This window comes from Prunus avium, chromosome 1, assembly GCF_965620075.1.
Source record: "Prunus avium chromosome 1, drPruAviu1.hap1.1, whole genome shotgun sequence".
Taxonomy (NCBI): Eukaryota; Viridiplantae; Streptophyta; class Magnoliopsida; order Rosales; family Rosaceae; genus Prunus; species Prunus avium.
In genome coordinates this window covers 18,120,679-18,147,345 of record NC_142284.1, presented here as the reverse complement: position 1 = coordinate 18,147,345, position 26,667 = coordinate 18,120,679, and the positions used below count along the sequence as shown (strand labels likewise).

The 26,667-nt window shown below is 37.0% G+C and overlaps 2 protein-coding genes across 2 annotated transcripts; one reads left to right on the top strand and one right to left on the bottom strand.

The window, feature by feature from the left end:
* The first annotated feature begins 204 nt into the window (after window positions 1-204).
* LOC110759994 (spliceosome protein-like protein) lies at window positions 205-9,781 on the top strand. The gene is made up of 4 exons (XM_021962150.2): window positions 205-1,528; window positions 3,604-3,868; window positions 7,878-8,055; window positions 8,728-9,781. Exons 1-4 carry the CDS (start codon window positions 337-339, stop codon window positions 9,295-9,297), a joined length of 2,205 nt encoding a protein of 734 aa, XP_021817842.2. The 5' UTR covers window positions 205-336; the 3' UTR covers window positions 9,298-9,781.
* A 12,813-nt stretch (window positions 9,782-22,594) lies between these two features.
* On the bottom strand, window positions 22,595-26,167 carry LOC148297478 (wall-associated receptor kinase-like 8). The gene is made up of 3 exons (XM_088250746.1): window positions 25,218-26,167; window positions 24,856-24,984; window positions 22,595-24,024 (listed from the first exon to the last, which is right to left on the bottom strand). Exons 1-3 carry the CDS (start codon window positions 26,059-26,061, stop codon window positions 22,760-22,762), a joined length of 2,238 nt encoding a protein of 745 aa, XP_088106872.1. The 5' UTR covers window positions 26,062-26,167; the 3' UTR covers window positions 22,595-22,759.
* Window positions 26,168-26,667: the final 500 nt, after the last annotated feature.

Sequence of the window (26,667 nt, the reverse complement as noted above, 5' to 3'; positions counted from 1 at the left end):
TCACTTTCCCCCCTACTTTCCCATGTGCCAGGAATCCATTTCCCATTTCCGGACTTACCAAACATGGGAAAGCAATTGAATTCCCATTCCTATGCCTCCTTTCCCATTAACCAAACGGCTCCTAAAACCTTTCGATCGATCCATACCCTTGACCAAAAAAATGAACAAAAGAAAAGTAAATAAATAATCTCGACAGATACTCTACAACTATATATGATTCAGTTGCAACTTCACCGCTACACAGAAACGAACCTTCACAAGTTACAGTCCTCTCTCTCTCTCTCTCTCACAGTCCCTTTCTCAGTCTGTACCTCTTCCTCCCTCCCTCACTAGCCCATGGCAGAGGATATGGATTCTGATACATGCGTCGGCTTCAAACGAACAATCAAAGAGATCCAAGAAACACCAACTCTCACACAACGCTCTAACTCTCCATCTGCTCCCATTCCAGAACAAGATAGCCACTCGTCTGAGATCGTTTCTCCGCTGAAACAAGACTCAGATTTCACCGACAAGAGTCCTCCTTGTTCGGTCTCCGATTCCTCTAAGAAGGTCAAGCTTTCACCTCACGGCCAAGTCTCTGAGACCCATCTTGAAGAAATTCAAGAAATGCCCAATTATGTGAGTGGAAAGGCCGAAGCTTGCGGTTTAATTTCTGGCTTAACTGTATCTGATGGAGTTGCTCAAAATTTTATGGAAATTTGTGAAATGGGTCTTGTTTCTGATAGCGAATTTGTGAAAACTGAGACTGAACAGACCCCGGATGATGAGAAAGAAAGGGTTGTTTCGGATTTGGTTGACAAGAAAGGTGAAGGTTCTGTGATAAGTGAAGTGGGTTTTGCTGATATCGAAAAGTTCATGCAAGAGACGAAGTCTGTTACTGAATTGGACTGCAAGGAAGGTGTGGATGCTTCTCTGTCTACTTCTGTTGAAAACAAAGTGGTTTTTGTTGGAAAAGAAGCGGAATCTCAGAGTTCCTTGGAACTGAAAAAGAAGCAATTACTGGAGGAAGTTGAAGCCATTCTTGTGCCTGCAGAAAAGACCCTTGTGCAAAGTGGTACTGATGGGTCTTTCAGTTCTTTCAATATTGAAGTAATTGATGATACTGCAATGATATCATTGATTGGCAATGGCTGTGGAAAGGAGTTGGGTTTTCTGGGTCCTGCTAAATGTGTTGCACAGGGGAATGGAAACAAGAATGCAAAAAAAGAAATGAATGGGAAAAAAAAGGCAAGAACCTCAGGAAGAAAGGAAAAAGTGGCTAATCATCTGGTTGAAGCTCATAGCGTGAGTTTAAAGAAAGGGAAAGGAACCAAGATCTTTTACTCGAGGATGGAGTTGGAGGCCATGAGGTATGTAAACGTGGTTGAACAAAAGAAACTGTGGAAAGATATATACCGTGGACTTGGGCCAGTCGTGGCCAAGGAGTATGAAAATCTGGCAAGTGTTAAGCATCAGAAGAACATCCGCAATAACTTTGAACCTCACAAACTCTTTGAGAAGATGGAAGTGCCACCTGGTACTCTTGGTAAGTACAATTTATTTATTTATTATTATTTTCTTTATACATTTTGTGGGCAAATTCTTATTAGAACTCTGTTGGATGATGAAAAGATGATGTATGAAACTTATATGTTTTAGTAATTGTTATTAGTACGGAAAGCGGTATTTAAATTAATTTTGTTGCAACTTTTATCTGCTAGTAATTGTAATTTCTATGAGTGAATTGTTTTTAGTCTGGTGATGTGTGTAAAATAATTTGTGGCACCTTATATCTGCTAGTGATTTTGAACTCAATGAACTCCCAGCTTGGTCGTCAAAGAATTGCTCTTTCTTTTTCTTTTTAAATTCCTTCTATTGCAAAGCGTAGCATTCTTAATGTATGAAATAGAAGAATATTTCAGAATTAGCTTTTGTAGCATTATTAATTTTTATGCAATTCTTCTTTCTAATGAAAAGATCCTTATATTATAGCATAGCATTCTAAATGTGTGCGAACCACTGTGACAAAGTGTCCATCATAATAGTTTCACAGAACCAGTTCTCTAAACCTCTAGACAACATGATAGAATACTGCTTAAATGACATTTATTTGGTTAGGATAAAGTGCTTATGACTTAATCTCCTAGGTTGTGCTCGGGACACTAATAGTTTTGGCTGTTGTCATTGTCAGCATTAAAAGGTTGTTTGGATATTCCCTTACTTTGCTTCCGATTTGTCAATGTAATGATAGAGGTTGAACGAACTCACCTACTTTAATGGTGAATAGCCGTTCTGTTTTGTCTTGGTCAAGTTTAGTGGGCGCAGAGGCAATAAATTGCCAATGGACCGTTTTCACAAACAACAATTTTTTTTTTTGGCATCATCTTTGCTGAACCATATCTGGTTCCTGCTCCCTCCCCCTCTTTTATAGCCTTAAGTGGCTAGTCTTCGTTCTTGCATTCCCTAACCAGTAAATAAGTGGTGTCATTGTTTCTTTGATTACTCAAATAAGTGATATCCTAACCGAATTCCCCTCTCTCACTCTTTCTAGTTTGCTAATGAAAACACTCGTCTTTGTTGCGTACTACCTCATTCAAAGTAGTTTATCAGGCACCTTATTGTTCTATCTCCACATCACTTTGACAAGGAAGCCTGCATTGCCATTCAAGTATATGCATCGTGGCTTTTCATAATGTGACATGTCCAGTATTTTGTCCATTCTATTTCTGACACTCAAAATTCCAGATTATTTGATTTTCACTTAATTTAGACTTCTTTTCTTCAGCATTTGAAAATGCTTTGTGGTTGTTTGGATCTGGTGACAATATTTTATCTCTCCTTTTTTTCTTTTGCATTTACTTTAGGCTGTTGTGATTTTGAAATCTATCATTTTCTCAAAGTACATCTCCTATGTTTCTTTTTCTACATTAACTCGATTTCTTAAAGATCAAGGGCATAAGATTTTAAATCTTTGTCTTTCCGTTCATTGTTGCACTCATAGTCCTTTACTTTCCGAAGTGCAGCTTTTAACCAGTTTCACAGACTTTCTTCCAATCCTGTAATCCATTTGTAGACATTTTTGAATTCTCTTCATATGTCTTTTCTCTCATTGTTCTTAGCTCTGATTGTGTCAATTTGATGGGTTCAATTTCTGTTGTGCACAGGTGTGGTTGCTTCAAGGGGAAGATGGAATCAAATGAATATCTTTGTGCATTGAAGAATGGCCTAACACAATCTGCAAAAGACCTAATGTCCAACGTTCTCGACATGTGTTTCTTCTTCTGTGTACTTAGGTCCTTGATAGGGTTGTCTTGTGTACTACTTGTATACAGTCCTTGTACATGGAAATTCTTGCTTTTGGTTTCTAGTTCGTGAAACATACTTAGTCATAAAGATGTTGGTATATACATTCTTCCTGTAGATGAACAATAATAAAAATGATATTCCCATGTAATTTGTAGTTGTTTTGACTGCGTACTTGAATGAAAGGAGTTTCTTTAACCTGTTTACCTTTACTTCTATGGATGTCACTAAAAAACACATTACCTTTTTTATGTTCAGATCAAATCTGTTGTTTCTACATTTGTGAGACATTGCTAAGATTTTTGTGATTACTTTCAGGGGAAGCATTTTCAGAAAATGTGGATATTGAATTCGAAAACTTGGTGAATAATCAAACCCAAGATGCAAGTTCCCTGGACCCTTTTAGCAGTTACAGTGCCACTGATGAAAATGGCTACCCATTTCCAGAAAAAGAGTGTAGTGAAGATGATGACAGTGATGAAGATTATGCTAGCATTCAGAGACCTGCTTTTGTGGTTGAAGGAGAACCCAACTTTGATTCTGGTTCACCAGAAGATGGACTTGAATATCTTAGGCGTGTCAGGTATAATTATTTGGTCTTGTCTATACCATCCCCTTTCCCTCAGTATCTGATTGATAATGCTAACTGCCTTCAGTATGTAGGCTATAACATGGTGGCCTTCTTCATGGTATATAGGCCATGGGTTAAATGTTGGTTCTCATGGGTGATTGGTTGCGTGGGATTACTAGTTGTTATAACCATGACTATTGTCGGAACATATTTCTTAATTACTGAAGTAGATCCTACATTATTGTGACACGGGGAGTTTTCTTGGTATGCAAAAGATGCAAAATCAGAGGATCAGATTCCTTGCTGTACGGCTGGAAGTCATGAGTTACATTTTATAGCCAGCCTAGTAGAAACCTTCTTTTGAAATTCCTTCTTTTATAGCTAGGATCAGATTCTTTGCTCTACATATTGCTTTTGAAACCATCTTTTGAGACATGAATGAATTTAGAGAATTTCCAGCAAGCATATGCTTCTCCCTAGGACTGTGTGATGCAACCTAACCTTAAATATGATGCCTAAGGCCTCTAGGATTGATTGCTAGAACCATACTGGTGTCATGATAGTAGTTGTATCATTTCTGTGCTTCCTTAATTCCTTTCTTTAACTGCCAACAATTTGCATCAACCACAAGGACTTATTCACACAAACAAGATTTTTTCTACTTATCATTCTTGCTTGTCCTGCATCATATTGATTTACTCATTATGGTTTATTTATTCCTTATTTTCTGCGTCGTTCTGCATTGATGTAAAGGATTACATCTTTCAGGGCTAATACCATACTCATTATTATTTTTTCTGTATATTTTAGAACATAAAAGGACTGTTGAAAGGACTGTTGAAAGGACTGTTGATCCACATCTTAGAAAAGCTTAAGATTTTAAATTTATTTATTTTTAAATTTTTTTATTTATAAGAAACATAGATTTTCATTGAAAAGAAAAGGAGATCACAACACAGGGGACAAGGTGTTCCATAAACTACACCCAGCTAAAGAAGAACAAAACAGAAAACCAATGAAAACAGAACAAAAGAACAAACTAATATACAACAGTGCTCCAATTAGAAAAACAAAAACAGCATGAAAGGACCAATCCTTCCAATCTGAGGAAACTGAACACATAAGCATTTCCAGAAATGAACACTGTTCCAAAAATGATCAATATCCTTCCCCCTAGCAGCCTTAAGAATTCTCCCATTTCACTCTATCCAGAACAACCCAAAATATTGTCAGCACATCACATCTTCCTAGCACTTTTCCTCTCTCCATAAAACTTAGTCTACTCTCAACATAATGCAACAAGATTCTGGGATTCATGAACTCAATCTGGACTCCCTAAACACCCTTATCCTCAATGAATGCACAACTGGAAAATGGAGCATTAAATGGTTCAGACATTCAGCATCTCTTTTGCACATTAGTACACACCATTGAGGATGAAGATTACAGTAAATTTTCCTCTTCTGCACCATGTAGAAAAAGCTTAAGATTACAACAGTTGTACACTAATAAAAGATTATCATGGTATTACAACATCGACAAGTTTAAGATTACAATAGTTGTAGAAAAGCTTCAAATCCCTGCAACTACTATCTTCCGATTTAAGATTACATAAGGATATGATGGGGAACTTGGTAATTTTGCCTGATTTTGAATTCTGCACCAGTTATTTTGCAATGACTTGTCTATCTGTTATGTCGCTCTTGGTTGAGGTATTTGACCTTGATGTGCAAGAAAAGTCAAGGGCCATTGAGGGCCATGGGGCCACTTAAGAGCTAGATATCACTGTAATGAGCTTCTAAGTTTGGGTGGAAGGCTCAGGTTTACTTTTTTCTCGTCACTACTTACGGTACATTTATTTATGTAATTTTTCTTTTACATTTTTGAAAGGTAATGTTCTGTGGGGTGTGAGCAAGAATTTTTGAAATACACTAGTCGTAAGATTGAGTAGAATGTAGAAACTAATTCGTATACGACTGCATGAGAAGGAATGACAACTTTATGTCTGAAAATTAAAGTCCTAAAATGCATCTTTAGATATTGGCCAAGGGAAAAAAAAAGCTTCTTGGACTAGGCTAAATTGGGTTTTCATGCCATTTGGCAATCAGTGTAACATTTGGGGAATCAGGCTGGCAACTCAGGGATGATGTATTTATGGGGGGTCTCTTGAGTTTTCTTGGGAGAGTTGGAAGCCTCAAGGAATGTTTGTGAATATTGCTTACTTCTTTTAGTAGTGGCCATGCCCATCTTGCAATGCTTTTGAGCAGAACACTTGCTGGAATTTAAAGCACAATATGGAATGGATCAATAATGCATTAATGCCTACATTAGTTTGTTATTTGGCTTATTGATTGACAAGATGCACCAGGCTTGATGATAATCTGAGATTGTAGAAAAAGAGGATAGAGGAGATAAGTGGTTGGTAGGCTTGGCTAAGGTACTTGTCAGAAATTTGTCTTGGGTGTGTGGTTGCTCTCTTTACAGAGCTGACTTGTAATAGCGAAATTTCTGGTGTGTCAAGCTTTCTGGCCACCACAAAATGTGGGATATCACATGCATTCGAAGAGAAAAGGCTGCATGTTCTGTTGAGTCAATATATAATATCTCATAGAGATGCATTTTAGAGAAAGATAAGGTCTAGAAGGCTGTCTCCCAGATGCACGTATCTTATTTTTGGTTGATATGATCGTTATCATTTGAAATGAGGCTCCAGGTGGAAATTGAGGCTGTTGCTTCGCAACCCATATATCTGGCACATATATAGTCTAATATTTATGTCAAAGAAATAAAGGTAATCTTGAGAGTTGCACAGATCTCACGATTGGTCTCCATCTTATGCATGTCTGGGTGGTTGAGAAAGAGAGGGTGTGAGTGCCTTGTGTGTGCGCTCGTGCTTGCATGCATGAGATAGTGTACTAGAAGTCAATAATTATTTCTATACTCTATATATGACGATAATCAAAGCAGTATAAACATGTATTTTACATTGTTTTCTGGATGTTGTATGGTTACCCTTATTACCTGTGCAATCCTATAAAAAAGTAATTTAAATACGGCTGTGAAGGAATGAATACTTTTATCAAAGTGAAAGCCACCATGTGAATGGGAAGGGGTTGCACCAGAAGAGATCTTAGCAAAACATTAAGAACAACAAAAGTGGAAGTAATTCATGACCTTAAACAAAGGCAGATTATTTGGACTGCTAAGGGGGGAATAAATGTAAAAGTCAGTATCACCTATTGGCTAAAGAATTTGAAAACGGTGTACATCTTTTATTACTGATTGCAACTGAATTTAGTTGGTGATGTGCCCACTGAAAGCTTGTTCAGAAAATTTATGAAATGCCAGCTGTCATGAATTCTGTAAGGGTCAAAGTTAAGATGTCATATATTGAGTCTATTTGTTGAGCAAATTCACTGAAGCGACAATTAAACCAGAGAGAAGTCTCTATAAACTGAAACGTTGACCCATTTGAAAGATCACTTGATGCAGATGAAACCACTGAGCTTTGTGTTTAATCAAGTAATGAAACCCAGAGGAGTTCTTAACTGTCCTGATGTTAATTATTGATATATTATTTTTGTTCTCATTAATATTCAAGAGATAAGACTATCTTAGGTATTAATAGGAACCTAGGAAATAGGACCTAATATGTTGAAACATTTTGCCCATCAATTAGATAAAGCTTTATGTTATGATGCCAATATCAGTCCTGGTTTATGAGGAGCACACTGTTAGAGAGAGTAAAAGATTGGGGAATTCATCCATCAGATCCAGTTCTCTAATCTCATCTGGCTAAATCATATATGAAATTCTCTCTCTCTCTCTCTCTCTCTCTCTCTCTCTCTCCAAACCTTAATGATTTTCTATTCTTGAAAAGTTGTATGAAGCTTGAAGCGTTTTGCTAGTTCTCATTTGCCTTAGAACAATGTATAAGGGAGTGGCTTAGGTAGTCATGCAGTCATATCCTGAGTAAGTTTGAAGTTGATATAGCATTGTTCTAACCATATTTATCTTTTAGGTGGGAAGCTGCTCGAATTCCAAAAGTGAGAGTAGCCAAGCTTGATAGAAGTAAATTTAACATAGAGCAGAGTGATTATATGCCCAAGATTCCTGAGATTGCCAAGTGTCCAGAACAATTGCTGCCACTGAAACAGTGGGAGGATGCATTTCTTGCTGAATTTTCAGAGCTAAGGCTGGTATGTTCTCATCCTGATTATTCTTCGTGCTCTTCTTCCTATAGGAGAATTAGTTATTCGCATGGTAAACATGAAATTTGGTTAAGAAGGTGGTCAGCTCTGCTTGTCTTGGTGCTTCTCTTGACACCAGATTCCTGTATCTCTTTGTGCCTTTATTTTTTACCACAGTGGTTAAGCCTTTTGCATGGAAATCTTTTCCCCCCTTCCATATCTTCTTTGTTGTTAAGTTGCCAAATACCTTTGAAAAATTCTCTTTTTGCTGCACATGATGTTTCTAGTTTCGCCATAGACACAGTCGGGGGAAACTAAATTCATTAAGCATGTGGAGGGTAGAGAATGCATTTTATTGAGGTCTCCGGATTTTGTTAGTCAGGACAATTTTTATTTATCAGTCATGTGTTTCTTCTTTGAAAGAGTGTACTTAAGGTAAATGGTTTAGGGTTTAGGGTATTAATATAAACATAGGACCTAAACCCATTATAAAGCTGGAAGAAAGGTAGCCATTTTTGGCAATCTTTGTTTTTTTCAATATTCTTTTCCAACATTAAGTGCCGCTTTCCCTATTATATAGAACACTTTAATAAACTAGGGATCTTAAGGCGGCAAGGTAATACATTTGATAAAAGGAGAGTTGACTTCATTTTCTGACTTCTACTCTGATCTTAATCTCAGGCTGTGTCTCGTTTTGAGGGTTATAATGCAAGCACGTCTCTAGATCCCCAATCAAAAAATCTTCTTCATGACTCCCATCAGCTACCTGGGAGTATTGTTTTTGAAAAATTTGCTAGTGCTAAATCCAAGGAAATTGACATCCACTGGCCTCATGACTGTCTCGGGAGCTCCATTGATCAGCTTTCCTTGTCGACTACTGAAGGCAGTAATGCCTCTCTGCCTGCTGAGAACTTCAGTCCTAAGTCTCATGTGAGCCAAAGTTCCAGCGACTCCCCTTTGTTGTCAGTGATTTTACGAATGGACTCTGTAGCTCGAGTTTCGATGTTGAGAAAACGCATAAACGCCATAGAGGCCATGAGCACTCTGTCAAGGAATGACTGTGTCTGGCTATTTTCTCTGTGTGCGGTAGTTGATACTCCACTAGATGCTGATACTAGTGCTTCCCTTAGAAGTCTGCTAAGAAGGTGCGCTGCCTTGCGAGCTGCAAAGTATGTACTCGACGACGAGGTAGTAATGTTGAATATTCTTGCTACAATTTCAGGTAGATATTTTGGGCAGTCAGAAAACTGAAGCTTTCTAATATATTACATCTCTTCTTGAAGAAAGGCTCAGGTATCATTTTGTTTCGGGTATTATGTCTTATCTATACAAATCCAGTGTCAAAATACTTAAACTTGTATCGGCATTGCCGTAATTTTGAACGTACCATGATGGTAGTGCTCTATTTTCTGTTGTGTGCCTGGAATCACTTTAAAGGAGTGACACCCCAGTATTTTCCAGTGGTTTACCGGAGCTGATTGAACTAGATTGGTTCTGGTTGTGAATATTTGACACTGGGTTCTGGTTTTCAGTGGGTTATTTAACGAGTTTTAACACTTCAAATGGGTGCTTGTAATTCTGCATGCATGAGAGAGTACTTAATGGGCACGGGTCGTCATGCGGATGAATCCCGACTATCCAGTTCTCTTTTTGTCAGTTGTCCCGAGTATCCAGTTTATTGTAACAATGTCTTTTTATTATTATTATTATTATTATTTTAATTTTTAATTTTTAATTTTAATTTATATAAAAAAAGATAATAAAAATGGTTGACAAACATTTTCTCAAGAGATTCATTGGCTTGGCTAAATTGTAGAGATGTTGGATATAAATTTATTTTTTATTTGAGATGTTCGCATGAAAAAGATGTTTCTATTAAATTAAATTGCAAGGAATGCCATGCCCTCTAGGAGTGTCCATTTGGTGGGATTTCAACTACCTCCTGAGCTATGGAATTCTTTTCTTTTTCTTTTTTTTTTCTTTTTCCCTTAAGACTTAGTTCATTAAATTTTATAACTTTGCTCCACCCTAATCACATAACTTATTTAATGCATGGTGGTCTTAGAGCATCTACAATGGGCTCCTAGCATCCGCAATGGGCTCCCTAAACCACCTCCTTAGACAAATTTTAGGGATGAATTGTAAAAATGCAACTCCAACCATGCTCCCTATCCACCTCCTAAAATAGGGAGTCCTCTAGGAGCTCCTAAATCTGAGGAGAGAGAAAGTACTCCTAGTGGCTCCCTATAATTTAATACTGCCTTATTTAATGAGTATTTCAAACCTTTATTTAATGCTAACTATTTTTTATTTTATTTTTTAATAGAGATGGACCAATCAAAAAAGAGTTATAGCATTTATGACTCTCCAAATTAGGGAGTATGGTTGGAGTTAAATTTTTTTAGAGAGCTCCTAAAATAGCTTTCTTATATTTTTAGCTAAATTTTAGCTAAGAAATAGAGAGCATCATTGCGGATGCTCTAAACCACCTCTTTGGATAAATTTTAGGGAGGATTTGGAAAAATACAACTTTAACCATCCTCCCTATCCACCTCCTAAAAAATAAAGAGACCTCTAAGAGCTCCTAAATATGAGGAGAGAGAAAGCACTCCTAGTGACTTCCTATAATTTAGTATTGCTTTATTTTATGAGTATTTAAAACCTTTAATTAATGCTAACTATTTTTTTTTTTATATAGATGAACCAATTAAAAGAGTAATAGCATTTATGAATCCCTAAACTAGAGAGTATGATTGGAGTTAAAATTTTATTGAGAGCTCCTAAAATAGTTTTTGTATATTTTTAGCTAAATTTTAACTTAAAAATAGAGAGCATGATTGTAGATGCTCTTACAAACTAAATAAATCGACCAAGTTGAATTAAAGCTTGGTAGATAAGTAGTATTAATTCTCTTCTAATAACAAAGTAACATAATCTTATATTTCTGCACTCATTCATGTTTTCGTGATGTATGTATATGTTCTTCATTTTTACCTTCTCGGTATGTGCATTATATGGTTTCGAGTTTTTTATTTTTTATTTTATATTTTGCTCATGTGAGTTATGAATTATTTTAACAAGAAATGTTCATAATTCAAATTCAAAATTTGGGAGTAAAAATGTACCAAATAAAACATTTTAAATTGGTTTTCATTATTTAGCTTCAAGGGTAAAATAGTCATAAAAACTAAGTAATAAATGAAAATTTGGTTTTTATTCAATAAAAGTAATACGAGCGACTTTCCTAACATTTTGGTCATTGACTAAGTCTACATTGAAAGAGCCTATTAAAAAATGCAAAAACGTAAACACCAAATTCTCCAAATTTTATGAATACACCATATACCCTAAAGTATTCATACATAAGAATTAAAAAAAAAAAAGAAGGTAAATTCAAATTGAAACAAACTAACAGAACACACAAGAATCCCACCCAAGCCAAATATCAACGGGTCCTGAAACATCTGGCTATTCTAGGCCGAACCAACTTGCTTCCTTTGTTTATTTTCTTAGGGTTTTTGTTTAACTGCCAGAAGAATAATGCTTACGCCCACATTAGAAACAAATTCCTGAAATATTCACTACAAAATCAGAGATCACTATACACAATTTCACCTAACAATAACCGACCAAAATCAATGATTTTGGCTCCAGCAATTAAAATATCAAAGTCTCTCATTGTTTCGAAGTTATCTTCAACAACCACGTGTTTCTCCATCTCCTCGAGGGCAAGTCTAGCAGCTTCTCTATCCCTCTGCCGCTGCTTCTTGTTGAAGTCATTGGCTCTCAAAATTTCTGCTTCTGCAGCTCCAAGCCTTGCATTCTTGGCATCAGTGGTAATTGTTCTAGTGTAGAGAACATGGTGTTCTGCTTTAAGGATGGTGTTTGCAAACCGAGCCTTCAACATTGCAATCCTAGCAGCCCTTCTCAGAGAAAGATTATTACTGATCTCATGATAATATGCAGAGGAGGTGGCTTTGACTGGTGAGACATGATAGGGAGGACGCTGGAGTACAGTCATTGGTGTTTCACAGCCACTCATGAAATTATTGCAACTTTGGGATGAAGAAACCTCACAAGAAGAAGTTGAAGGCGTACAGATAAGGCCATCATAACCACCTTCAACTTCCTTGTTCAAACCCCAAGCACCTTCAAATTTCCTCTTCAAACCCAACCCATTATCAACTTCATTTTTCTGGGAACCCAAGCTACCGTCCACTTTCTTCTTCAAACCACCTTCAAGTTTCTTCTTCAAGCCCAATTTACCACCATAATCGATAGGGCCATGTTTCTTGAAATGAGCATCTACATGAATATCGTCAATCTTAGATATGATCCTCTGCCTCTTTACCATCTTGCTTTCATGACCCATAAACCATGTTTCAATTTCGGAATCAAAGTCGGAGGAGGAGCAAAGGGGACGCTTCTTAGTCGGCTCTACTGGTGGTGGTGGAATTGGATTTTTCGGAAGGCAGCAAACAACTTTCCTTGAAGAAGAGAAAGTTGAGGAAGAAGAGGAAGGATTAGTCTTGTTGCAGCAACCGTTGAAAAGACTCGCTTTCCCGGGTTTATGCAGCCTATGACCCATCGTAACAGATGTCGTTGTTTTCGTATTAAGACTCGTGAACGCAGAAAGGATATGGAATGAATAGAGAGATGTAGAAGAAGAGAGTGAAGGAGCGAATGAATGCAAGTGAAGTGAACGCAAGAAAAGAAACCCTAATTAATCACTAAGATTGAGAGTGAATGCTGATTTGATAAGGAAACGCAAATGAACTATTTAATTGCGTAAAATCTAGAAGCTACTATAACAATTATTGACTTCGGCTTCAAGCAACCAAGCAACTTAAAACCGCAGCTGACCTAAGCTGGTCAAATCAAATTCATTTATTTCCTGTGTAATTTTTTTTTATATAAAAAGATAATGAAAATTGTTGCCGAACATTTTCTCAAGATATTCATTGATAACATACATAAATATATTTTATTACATGCTTAATCCATTAAGATATTAATAAATTCATAGGTAATAATTTTCATATAAGAGTTATCCACTTGTAATCCATTAAGACATTAATCAATTCATAAGTAACAATTTAAATAAATTGTTGGTTAGAAGGTTCTAGTTCATTTGTCTGTTGTTGAATGGCTAGGATCCACCACTGTAGTATGGTATATGGATGATCGAGTCGTTTGTTTAGTTTATTTCCTTTTCATTTTCAGTTCTTTACTTTTAGGATCCTATCAAATTAAAGCTTTTGAGAATCTCTTCAAGATGTTAAATGTAAGATGTTAAATTGGATTTCGTTGCCCAGGTGGTAATTTGCGATTTTGTAAAACTTTTAACATTTTAACTTTACCTGAAATACCAAATCTCATACCTATTTTTTTCGTACTATTTAAAAATAATAAGTATTCTCATTTATAAAAGAAAAAACCAAAAGAAAAAGAAGTCTCAGCCGCCGCTCCCTTTGGGGGTTGGCGGTCTCCATCCCTACCTCCTTCCCTATCCTTTCAACCGTTCCTCTCTCCTTCCGTCCCTTTTCCCTTAAGATTGTTAGTTTATTTTGTGATGTGTAAGCAGTCGCTGTGAAACGATGTTGTCGCCATGATATAGTCGTCATAGTTTGGCCCAAGTACACAAGGAGTTGGCTCCCTTCGACATAGTTTGGAGCTTTTGCCTTGGGTTTGGGTTTAGCCAATGCAGGACTATGGGTTTAGCCAGTATGGCGCTATGATTTTCTTCTAGTTGCCCGGAAGATGTGGAGTGGTGGTCTTGTTTCTTAGTTTTGTTTTAGTCTAATAATTTTTAGACACTCTTTAGGAGTTTGATGTGATTTGTTCTCTATTTATTTGAGATTTTTATTTATTTTTAGCTTTTGGCTTTCGATACGAATTTGCCATTTCTACTGTTGTGCGGTGAATCTATACTGTAGGTTTAAGTACATGTGCTTCTGGTTTCTGAATCAGAGATTTGTTACTGTTTGGGTTGTGCATGATTCTCTCCAAATTAACTCAACATGTTGTTGTGTTTGGTCACTAGAGAAGTTTTATCCATATTTAGTACATAGTTGCTTTGTACTTTTATTGGTTTATCAATAATATACTATCACTTATTTAAGAAAAAAAAATTCTTTATTTAGTCTATGTAGCATGTCACATCAGAAACTTAACATAATTTTTTTTTACAGAATCTCACGACATGGAGTCATCGTGACCAGCTATGTCATAAAAAAGTCTTAATAAAGATGAAAAGTGATAACTTCGTAAACCTCATGGACCATTTGTGAAAATAAGTCAAATAAAAAGATTGGGCACCTTGTGTGGAAATTTGTCACATATAACTATTTGTGCATGTTGGTGCAATTGTGGATGGGATTGAAGCACTTTCACATCCCCAATACAAAAGTATAAGGATATTTACGTGGAATGTTGACTTGTACATATCTTTTTTACAAAGTTTTTCTCCTATATATATAATATAGGGTACTAAAAATTGAAACTAATTGTATAAAGAAAATTCCTTAGAAAGCAAATTAATGTAGCATTTTGGAAATTAATTGTATTTTAATACAAATTCATAATAGTCATGTATGAAATATCTGTGCATTGTTTGCATTCAACATCTATGGTAGCAGAAGAATTTAGGACTGGGTAACATCTCACATTGCTCACAGATTGCGACCACCACTGGTTACATTTTCCTGAATTCCAACATGAATGCTTATTATAGTCGTGAGCATTTGCATCCTTAATGCTTTGCTTCTTTCTCACACCTTTCTGCCATTGCTAAATACACAGAAAAATAACCAAGGTGGTTGGTGTGAGTGGTTCGGCACTCTCATTCCTTAAGAGAGGTCAGGGTTTCGATCCCTGCTCTCGTATGGAGTCACCGCTTTGGCCAACACTTTACCCCTTACGGGCCAACCCGGTGTGAGCGGGGATTAGTCTGGGTTGTGGTTAAGGCTTAAAGGTACCACCCATAGTTGGGGCCCATTCAGGACCACCTTGTGGTTCAGACCAAAAAAAAAAAAAAAAAAAACACAGAAAAATACATCGTATTAAACGAAAATGTATACGAAAAATATCATGAGCCGTATAGTTACGTATGTACGTTTTTGTAGGAATATATGCTTGAACAGCTACATGCATCAATGGAAAAATCTAAATTGTACATAACCAGATGTAATCTCTGTGCAAGCTAGAAAACATATAACATTTCCAAAATGTCCACCTTTATAAGGAGGATGATGATTGTTAATGAATATTAGGAGTCTTTTAATTAGTATATGCTGGGGGTAATTATAATTGATTATTTACATATGATGTAATGAAACTATTTAATATACGCACCCATATTGGTGTAGAGGATGGCATTCAAGATGAGAAAGGAGTGGATCAAAAGTGAAATCTGGGCCATACTTTCATCACCTATATTCAAGGCAGACACAAGATTGAATTGATCTTACACTATTTATGATTATAAGGAGCCAGCCATTATAACCCTAGAATACGTTTAAGGGTTGTAAAAGAAGAAAAATAAAGGTTGGCAACTTTTAAGGGTTGGCAGCTTCTTTACGTGTAAGAAAGTACTTATGTTCTCATTTGTTCATCCCATATTTGTATATAAATTTTTAGTTGCAAAATTGACTGTTGTAGCCCTCAAATTGACACAACACTAACGGAATTTGATGGTGGAAGCAATTTGACGCTAAAAAGAGAGTTGGAGGACTAATGATGACTTGAATAATTTAATTGAAAGACCAAAATGAAACTCGGGCATCAGTTCAAAAACCATTTCGATCAAATGGTTGCTCATATACTTATCATATGTTCTTTTAACAATGTGAGGGACGTCCACTCTTCAACCTTCTACATGTCCCTCACCATCTGTCAAATTTTCTATTTTAACATCTCTCTCTTCTCCATATTCTTATTTGAAATGTATGTAACTCTAAATGCTCCTAATCTTGCAGGCCTACACTTTAGGCACTAATTAGAAATATACTAAGAAATTTTAACATTTACAAAACTTAACTTGGCACCATTTGACACCTACGAAAACTATATAGTTTCTACCTGGGCAGAATTTATGCACCTCTGGCCAGCTCGGGCTAATTAAAATACATCAACTAGACATTTGGGGGTTACCTAGAATTAGAATCAAATCCACGTGGAGGCTATTAGAAATTGATATGGTGATGGTCAAAACATATTTATGCAAACCGGATATTGAGAACAAGAAAAAATATAATAAGTACGTGTAGTTGTGGAGATGCATGGGCAAAAAGGCCATATAGAGCTTCTAATAATAATAGTATATATGAGAACTTAGAAAAACTATAGGGATTTGATGATATCAGTGGAGAATGGAGATGGAAGATGATAGATATACACTGAGACTTTTTATGTACATGTGATACACTATATAGTTTAACATTAAAATCATCCATTTCTGGATTGCTTGCATTTATGCATGTTGGACCAACGAAACCCTCACACTGTCCACAAAGTGCAGACTCCAAGTTCTTGCATTTCTCGTTACAATTTCGAGAATTAATGCATGAGCCCTGCCAGACTAAGCTTATGCGCGGATTACTGCATCCTTCAGTTCCAGTCTCACAATTCATTGCCATTGCTGTTAATAAACAAACACAAAACATATTATATATATATATATTAGTCCCCTTCTATTGAGGGATCCTTCAAATAATTTTATGTGAGGGACACCACTTAGGGTACCCTATGAATTTTCTTTAAACGATCAAAACCATCTATTTTTTAAAGTCTACATTCATAGATCATCCTTGCAAAACATTAGACAAATCGAAAACCATTTCAACATCTAATTGTGTCATACAAAATCAATGAACATGGTGCTTCAAGAAACTACCAAAATTTCAATAATTTAATTGAGTCATCAAATGATATCGAATTCAAGTGATTTTTTGTAGAGATGATCTTTGAATGAATATCTACAAAATTGACGGTTTGGATTAGCAAAATACAATATGGAATAGGCTCTATAAAGGTGTCCAATGGAAGCTCCCTATATATATATACAATTACCAAACAAATTTATAGGTTGTTTTTGTTGGAAATTTAATATTCATTAATATTAATTTTCTTATTTGAATGGAAATTAATGGAGACCATTGGACAATGGTTTGTTGATTTTATCGAAGAGGGTATCAATGCATCTATTTGTCCAAGGGACGCATTGGTTCACTTTTCAGATTGCAAGACACCCCTTTGGAATGGGCTTTTTAGCATCTATATAAATAGTAGTCCTCTTGCAGTGAATTATATGGATTTTCGTTTAATCTTTGCATATATCCACTTCTATACATAGACTTAGTATAGTCACTCATCATAGTATTTGAGAAAGTTTCTTGCATAATCTGGTTCAAAGAGTTCTTGTGAATTGTAGTCTTTTATAAGGAGAGGAGTCATTGTATGCGAGAGCCAATAACCATATAAGTACCTAAATGGGGCGTAATTCCTCTTAAAGTTAGTGTCTAACACTTACATCGACTCAATTTTTCATATTTTTCTTACTCATATCATGTGAATTTATCATTGTGTATGTGCTTTTATTTTGAGCATGATATGCATGATAATTTTTTTATTTGTGTGATTAAAAGCAATTAGGCCTCATTTTTCCTACAGAAATAGTACATAACTTGCGCAAGTGATTAATTAAGTTTGCATATGAATATTAATATGTAGTGAAAATATAATTGAATTGAGTTTTACGTACCTATATTGAAAAGGAGGATGGAGACATTGACAAACCAGAACTGGGTCAGTTGAGAAGTCTTCTTCTTAGCCGTATTTTGGTATCACCTATGGCAAGTAGCAATGACAAATCTTATATTTACTCTAAAGGGTACACAAGGGGCTAGTTTCATGCTCCAATATGCTTGAGTTAGGTTATGGATTCGAGTATATAACATGCATGGCAAGCTAGCTAGGGTCAAGCTTGTATAATTAAATATTTCAAGCCAATTAAATCCTAATCGAATTATGCAATGGAGTTGAAATTTTTGGGACTCTCTCTCTCTCTCAAGAAAATTCTACAAAACATATTTCAAGCTGTTATAATTAAATATTTCAAGCCAAGCGAATTAACCACGTACGACAAATTCAAAGTCTTAACCACGACAAATTTTTGGGTGCTTTTTGCTAATTTATTACAAAATATATTGGCATCCCACTAAAGTGGACTTGAAATGAAGTACTATATTGAATTAAATTTTTTCTTTGGGTACTTTATCAACATTAGAGCACCAAGAATTTCTTTCAAATTTCAATAATGCAAATTGATACCATAAATTGCATGGTAGTATCCAAGCCTGATCTTGAGGGGGCCTGGGTGTGGTAGCGTGTGATGGTATTAAAGAGCACACAAAGGGAAACGGGCCTCTTTGTGGTGGCACCACTTTACACACACCGGCTTGATAGTTTCTTATTTATTGAAATTCAATGAGATTTAGAGTTGACCAAAAATTCCACATCATGTGGAACCCGAAATTTTTAAATTTGGTTTGGTTTATGTAGTATTCTGTTTTAATATGAATTTCAATTCAAAACAAAAGGGTGTGAGACAAAGAGATGTCATTGTCACAAGAGCCTCGGGTTCCCAAGTAGCTTCTTCAATAGTTTGACTCCTCCATATTACCTTCACTACCGGGATGGATCTAGAGCGCAACACCTATTCCTTCCTATCCAGAATTTGTACTGGTTACTCCTCATACATCAAGTCTTCTCTCAACTCCACGGGTTGATGTTCCAGGATATGGGAAGGATCGGGCACGTACTTCCGTAACATGGATACATGAAATACGTCATGAATCTGAGATAGTTCTAGAGGTAAGGCAAGTCTGTAGGCAACAGGTCCAATGCGTTTTGTGATCTCATAAGGTCCGATATAACGAGGGCTTAATTTCCCACGTTTCCCGAACCTCATCACACCCTTCCACAGAGATAGCTTTAAGAACACCCAATCCCCAACTGCAAATTCAAGATCCGTGGACCTATTGTCTGCATAGCTTTTTTGTCGGTCTTGCGCAGTTTTAAGTTTTTCTTGAATCATCTTCACCTTCTTGGTTGTTTCTTGTATACTTTCTACTTTCTCCAATTTCCTGTCACCCACCTCATTCCAACATATAGGAGCTCTACAATGCCTTCCATACAAAGCTTCATACGGGGCCATTCCGATGCTCGAATGATAACTGTTATTATAAGCAAACTCCACCAAGGCAAGATGAGTATTCTAACCATCCTTAAGCTGCAACACTCAAGATCTCAACATATCCTCCAAGGTCTGAATTGTCCTTTCCGAATGTCCACCGGTTTGAGGGTGAAAAGCCGTACTAAACCGTAATTTAGTACCCATAGCATCATGTAGACACTTCCAGAAATGAGATGTGAACCTAGCATCCATGTCTAACACAATGGACACGAGTACTCCATGCAACCTCACCATCTCATCCACAAAGAGCTTAGCTAGTTTCGTCAAGGAATAAGTTTCTTTAATAGGTAGGAAGTGAGCGGATTTGGTGAGTCGGTCAACTATAACCCAAAGTTCGTCATGTCCCCTCGAAGTACGTGAAAGTTTGAAAAAAAAATCCACTGTGATATGCTCCCACTTCCATTCAGGGATTGGAAGTGGTTGCATAAGTCCATATGGTCTCTGCCGCTCCGCCTTCACTTGTTGACAAATCAAGCACCTGCTCACATATCTAGCTATATCGCCCTTCATATGCGGCCGTGAGTAGTACTCCCGTAGTGTCCGATACATCTTAGTACTACCCGGATGCATAAAATAGGTTGAACAGTGAGCCTCCATGATTTCCCTCTTCAAGTCTTCGTTCTTGAGTACACAGGGACGAGTTCTAGTTACTAAAGCTCCGTCTTCTCTTATTGCATAATCCGTTCGTGTACCATTCTCAACTTCCAGTCTAATCATGCAGAGTGTAGGATCCTCCAATTGGGCTGCAATCACCCGCTCAACCAGAAGAGGTCTCACATGCATTCGGGTAAGTAATCCACCCTGATTCATTCCCAGTTCCACACCATCTTTCTGCAATTCCACCAATAATGGAAGATAAGCCATTATGAGATGAGCTAGGCTTCCACTAGACTTCCTACTCAAAGCATCTGCTACAACATTAGCTCAGCCAGGATGATACTCAATAGTACAATCATAATCCTTCATCAATTCTAGCCAACGCCTTTGTCTCATGTTCAACTCATTATGAGTGAAAAAGTACTTGAGGCTTTTGTCATCCGTGAAGATTTGACAGGTCTCACCATACAAGTAGTGTGGCCAAATTTTGAGGGCGATCACCACTGCAGCAAGTTCCAAGTCATGGGTAGGGTAATTCTGCTCGTGTTTCTTGAGTTGCCTCAAGGCATAAGCAATCACCCGATCATGTTGCATCAATACGCATCCCAAGCCTTGTAATGATGCATCACTATTGATCACAAAGTTCCCAGTGTTATCCGGAAGAGCCAAAACTGGTGTGGTGGTTAATCACCTCTTCAACTCCTGAAAACTCTGCTCACACTCCTCTGTCCATACAAACTTCACTTCTTTTCTTGTTAACCGAGTGAGAGGTGCAGCTATCGTAGAGAATCCTTCCACAAAACGACGATAGTAGCCTGCCAACCCCAGAAAACTCCGTACTTCTATCACACTCATGGGTTGTACCCAATTCACAACTGCTTCCACTTTTCGAGGGTCCATGTAGATTCCTTCCGCCGAGATCACATGCCCAAGGAAATCCACCCTATCCAACCAGAACTGACACTTACTAAACTTAGCATAAAGTTGCTTCCTTCGCAAAGTCTTCAATACCAATCTCAGATGCTTCTTATGACCCTCCAGACTTTGTGAATGTACTAGGATATCGTCTATGAAGACAATCACAAAGTGATCCAAGTAAGGTCGGAACACTCTGTTCATGAGATCCATAAACACTGTTGGGGCTTTCGTCAACCCGAAAGGCATCACTAAGAACTCGTAATGACCGTAACGAGTCCTAAATGCCGTCTTCGGAATATCTTCTTCTCTAACTCTAAGTTGGTGGTATCTCGATCCCAGATTAATCTTGGAAAAGTACTTGGCACCCTTCAACTCATCGAACAGGTCATCAATACGAGGCAAGGGGTATCGGTTACGCATTGTCACCTTATTTAGCAGCTGGTAATCGATACATAGCCTCATCATGCCATTCTTTTTCTTCACAAACAACACCGGTGCACCTCAAGGGGAAACACTAGGTCGGATGAATCCAAGATCGATCAATTCTTGTAATTGAGTCTTCAACTCTCGTAACTCCGCTGGTGCCATCCTATAAGGCACTTGATAGATCAGACTTGTTCTTGGAAAAAGCTCAATAGTGAACTCAGTTTCTCTTTGGGGAGGTAAGCTAGGGAGATCATCCGGGAATTCTCAAACAATAGGAACATCTTCTAGATTCAGAGTGACCTCACGAGTATCAATAATGTGGGCTAAGTATCCCACACATCCCTTCTTGAGTAATTGCCTGGCGGTTATGGCTAAGATTAGGCACTAATACTCTTTCTACATTTATCCCTTCATTACGTGCTTCTTCAACAACTCTTAGAGCTGGGTTGCCTTCATCATCATCTAAATGAAGAGGTCTAATGATAAGTGATATGGTGGTTAAGGTGTTGAAGGAGTAAAATGGTTTTCACAAAAACCATGTATATAAATATTTTTGGGTTTCTTATTGCGATATTATCAGGATATTATCGATAAAATCTCGATATATTGCCCAAATCATTCATAAAAATGTTGATATTATCGCCCCCAATATTATCGGGATAATATCGATAAAATTATCGATATATTGACGATAACACCATGGTTTGTTGCAAAAATATCGGCCCCCCAAAAATCTGGTATTATCAGGATAATATCGAGGATAATATCGACATTTAATACCTTGGTTCATATTACCCCCTTCCACCTAAGTGCCAATTTCACAAACTATCAATGTTTTAAGTCTTCATTCAAAGATCATAAAATTTTGAAAATTTGGAAACCATTAAGACATCTAGTTGTGATCAACAAAATCAATGAATGTGGTATTTTAAGAATACATTTAAATGACTGGTTAAATGGTTTTGAGTGTTTTATTTTTGTTGCAAGGAGATCTTTATGTACAGTTCGAACAATTAAAAAACAATGCGAAAAGAGCCCTATGAGGATGTTTCTCAAATAAAGTTAGTTGAGGAATAGGCTCTCAGTATATATAGCACACTCACATTCACCACACACACAAAGCACACGCAAACAGAGCACGCACACACTCGCTCACTTAAACATATACAATGAACTTGAGTTGAGATATCCCCCACATTACACTCTTTAAGAGACTCTGTGTAGTGTCCAAATGCTATTTATAGTTTAATGATACGAAACCATCGATTTTTCAAGTGAGAAATTTCAATTATTTGCACCAGATAATTGTGATTAGGTCAAATGTATCATTAGTGATATGTAAATGGGGTCATATAAAAGAAAAGATGGCATGTAGATGGAAATTGCATTGCGTAAGGTAATAGTCTAAAGGATTACAAGTCCAAAAACATAATATTACAAGAAATATTTTCTTCACAGTAACTTGAAAGACATTGGTGGTACTCTTTCCTCCCTTGGGGTTTCTCCCATGTGGTTTTCCTAGGAAGGTTTTAACGAGGCCACTGTGTTCATGCATGCTTGTCTTTTTGTATGGATTATTGGATTATGACTGGAATCTCTTTTGCTCTCAAAAAAAGAAGAGCTTGTGCCACTATCCATACAAGAACCGGCTGATAAAGAAGAAATATCCCATGGCTCGGTTATTTGGCTTTGATCATATTCAACCTCTGCAAAAGTTTTTTGGACATCAGAAGCTTTAACTGACAATTGAATTCCCTCCAATTCTACTGACACTTCTTTCATAGTAGGACGATTTCTTCCATTCAAATTTAAGCATTTTTTTGCAAGAATAGCAACACCCACAATCTCGTCTTTTCCACCATCCTTCATAACTTGAGCATCAAGAATAGCAAACAAATTATTATCCTCCATGGACATAAGGAAATAAGTGGCTAGGCTTCTGCTTTCTGGTGACCTCATGAATGAAACTGGTTTTTGTCCCGTCAAGAGCTCAGCAAGGACGACTCCAAAGCTATAAACATCACTCTTCTCTGTAAATTGGCTAGATTGGAAGTATTCTGGGTCCAGATAACCAAATGTTCCATGTACTAGTGTTGTAAGATGCGTTTGGTCAATGGAAATTGATCTTGAAGTCCCGAAGTCTGCTACTTTGGCTCTGTATTTTTCATCCAAGAGTATGTTAGAAGACTTGACGTCCCGGTGGTAAATTGGAAAGGAAGCTGCAGAATGTAAGTAGGAAAGTGCTCCGGCAACTTCGATTGAAACTCTTAATCTCGTTTCCCAAGTAAGAGGGAACTCCTCATTCTGGTGATGAATATATTGAAAAAGTGTTCCATTGGGTATGAATTCATAAACCAAGAGGGGAACTTCAGTCTCTAAACAACAACCCAATAGCTTAACCACATTCCTGTGGGAAATTTGTGAGAGAATGACAATTTCATTAATGAACTGTCCAACGTCACCTCCCTCAACTATTTTAGACTTCTTGACAGCAACAATTCTTCCATCCGCCAACATTCCTTTATAAACTGTACCTTGGCCTCCCTGACCAATAACTCTGTCTGCATTAAAATGGTCCGTGGCTTTCTCTAGCTCCTTGCTATTGAACAACTTAACCTTCCCAACATTGAGTTCACCAGAAGATAATTGTTGCTCCAACACTAAACCACCATTTTGTCTAAAGAACTTCTCTTTGCGTTTCATATCTTTCCTTTTCTTCATGACTTTGTGCGCCCACCACATGCCAGTTAGCAGAAACAACAGTCCAAGAACACTGCTGGGAACTGTATGGTTCAATAAAACAAGAAAGGATATATAACTCGGTCAAGAAGATGTTGTTTCATATATATACTCTAATATGAACGTCCTTATTTTTTCTAACGTCCGGACTACTTGTTACTTTTCTTGGTATATATATTGGTAGAATAAAAATCATGCTTTGCCACTACTAAAAAGTAAAAAATGACCTCCTGTAGAAAGAACTTGGAGGCTGTTTATGTATTTAAGTGCCTTTTTTTAATGATAATAATATTGAAAAGAAGAGATGCACAAAACAAAATGGAAATGGTTTCCTTTTCATTGAATGAATGAATTCATTCTGATCATGTGAAAAAACAAAACGAGTTTAGAAGTTAGAATTCGGACGTCTATACTAGAGAATAGTTCAATATATATATATATACACTCTAGTGCGGACGTCCGCAATGGAAAGGAAACCATTTACTTTTTGTTTTGTGTATCTCTCTTCTTTTCAATATAATTATCATTGAAAAAAAGGCACTGAAGCACATAACACCCTCCAAATTCTCTCTACAGGCCACCAATGAAGGAAAAGCCCAATCTAGAGATGATGTTTGACTTTAGTATTGGCAGAGCATGGATTCTGTTCTACCAATACCAAGAGAAGTGATAAAAGTGTTTGGGTTGATTTATTAGCACAAAGAAGGGAAAAAACAAGTAATCCGGACGTTAGAAAAGAGAACAACTCTCTCTCTCTCTCTCTCTCTCTCTCTCTCTCTCTCTCTCTCTCTATATATATATATATATATATATATATATGTGTATTTTTTTTCAACTTAGTCATCAATAATCAAAGGATTAGTGCAGGGGCATACCTATCATGGCCAGAGTAACTCGTGATGATCGTTGATCAGGCAATTGACACATAAAGCTCCCAGGATAATTGATGCAAATGCCGGAACCACATCTATAGGGGTGGTCTGGATCCTCGCATTCATTGATTCTGATTTTTAATTGACAAATGGAAAGTAAAAGTTTCGGCAGGTGGTAAGAAAAATATAATAACAATGAATATGAGTTATTTTTATACAATTTCACTCATCATTTTGCCATGCAAAGGGTTGCCAGGAGAAATTATAGAGTGGAGAAAGTATTAAGAAATCAGTAAAAAAGGAAAAAAATCATGAAAAAGAAACAAAGACTTTTGAAGCTTGGACTGTGGTAGCTAGAAGTTTACCTTGACATCCATGAAGAAGATACGGGTTTCCATGGTAGCCCTTTGAGCAGAAACATTGGCTGCTGCTGCAATCCGTACTTTTATCATCTGTCCAATTATTTGTTCCATATATATCAAACTTGGTATAATTCAAATCAAGTACGTGCCATTCCAGCACCATAGGAACGTAGTCCATTTCACCAATGGCAGAAACATTTGTTGAGTTTGATGTAAACCAATCATGCTCTACAAGGAAGGCAGACTTGCATGCCTTTCTGTCAGCATTTAATACTGCTCCAAAACTAGTATTGAAGGACCTGAGATATGGAGTAATGGTGGTCTGGCAGCAATTCATCCCGGTGCAGCTCTTCGTTCGTAGATAGCCAGTACTTGAATCATCACATATCGACAAGCAGCCAGCAATTGTTGAACCATCTAAGGATGTCATCAAGGCGATTCCTCCACAGCTCAATGAAGTAAATCTGTTTTTCAAGGAGAACACAAACGGACTTCCTTCCAAGTTCGGCGTCTGGCGGCCTACTGGCTTGTTACTGCAATTAGAGAAGGTAATAGGGCTTTCCACCTTTAGTGTGCCTTCAACAGAAATTTCCAGCACCTCTAAACCAGTAACGTTCAAGAAAGCTTTCGGTGGGCTGGCTGAGTTGTCACATATTATTTGGAACCAGTCATCAAGGTAGCAGCCAGCTTCAATTCCAAAAGGATATGGGATTTGAGTGACTGATCCGCATTGGGATGAACAATTAGGCTTTCCCAATGGTGCATCCGATGCTACTGCAGTCATATACCACAAGAACAGAGTAATTTGGACAACGTCCATTGTTCTGCTGCTACTTCTTCCTCTCATTAGTTACCACTCTCGATTCTCGATCTTCTTGACGATAAACACTAGAAATTGAAAGCAAAAAAGAAATTAAAAGCAGGAAGATGCAGAGGTAGTTATGTTTTACCTTCTTCGGGGCAGTATTTAATGTCAATATTGATTTGATAACTTTTGCATGTCAAATCCACTTAAGATTACAACTTTTCCAACTTTCCCTTGATGACTTTTGCATGTCAAGTCCACTTCAGATTACAACTTTTCAAACTTTCCCTTTGATGAGTTTTGCATGTCAAGTCCACTTAAGATTACAACTTTTCAAACTTTCCCTTGATGACTTTTGCAAGTTCGCTTCTTCCACAGTTCCACAATTTACAAGACCACCTATTGATGTAGTAGGAAGCAATAATTGGTTTTGGTGACCAATACATATAAGACGATCATGGATAGTGCTGGATGGAAAATGTTGCTATTTTTATCGTCTGTGGAAATTTCAAAAGCAGAAGTTATTGGGTATTTGATCATGGATTCAAATTTTCAAAAGCAAAACAAAAGGACATCTGCACTTCACTTGGATTTCCTAGATTTTGGAGGGATCGTGGAAGTAACGCGTGGGAATATGAATTTTGGCAG

Excerpts from the sequence above, each read along its gene's own strand:
- LOC110759994 (XM_021962150.2), top strand. The coding sequence starts at position 337 with ATGGCAGAGGATATGGATTCTGATACATGCGTCGGCTTCAAACGAACA. Across the intron at positions 1,529-3,603 it reads AGTGCCACCTGGTACTCTTG|GGGAAGCATTTTCAGAAAAT; the intron begins GTAAGTACAATT and ends GATTACTTTCAG. Across the intron at positions 8,056-8,727 it reads AATTTTCAGAGCTAAGGCTG|GCTGTGTCTCGTTTTGAGGG; the intron begins GTATGTTCTCAT and ends TCTTAATCTCAG.
- LOC148297478 (XM_088250746.1), bottom strand. The coding sequence starts at position 26,061 with ATGAGAGGAAGAAGTAGCAGCAGAACAATGGACGTTGTCCAAATTACT. Across the intron at positions 24,985-25,217 it reads TCTTCTTCATGGATGTCAAG|GAATCAATGAATGCGAGGAT; the intron begins GTAAACTTCTAG and ends AATTAAAAATCA. Across the intron at positions 24,025-24,855 it reads AGTTACTCTGGCCATGATAG|TTCCCAGCAGTGTTCTTGGA; the intron begins GTATGCCCCTGC and ends TGAACCATACAG.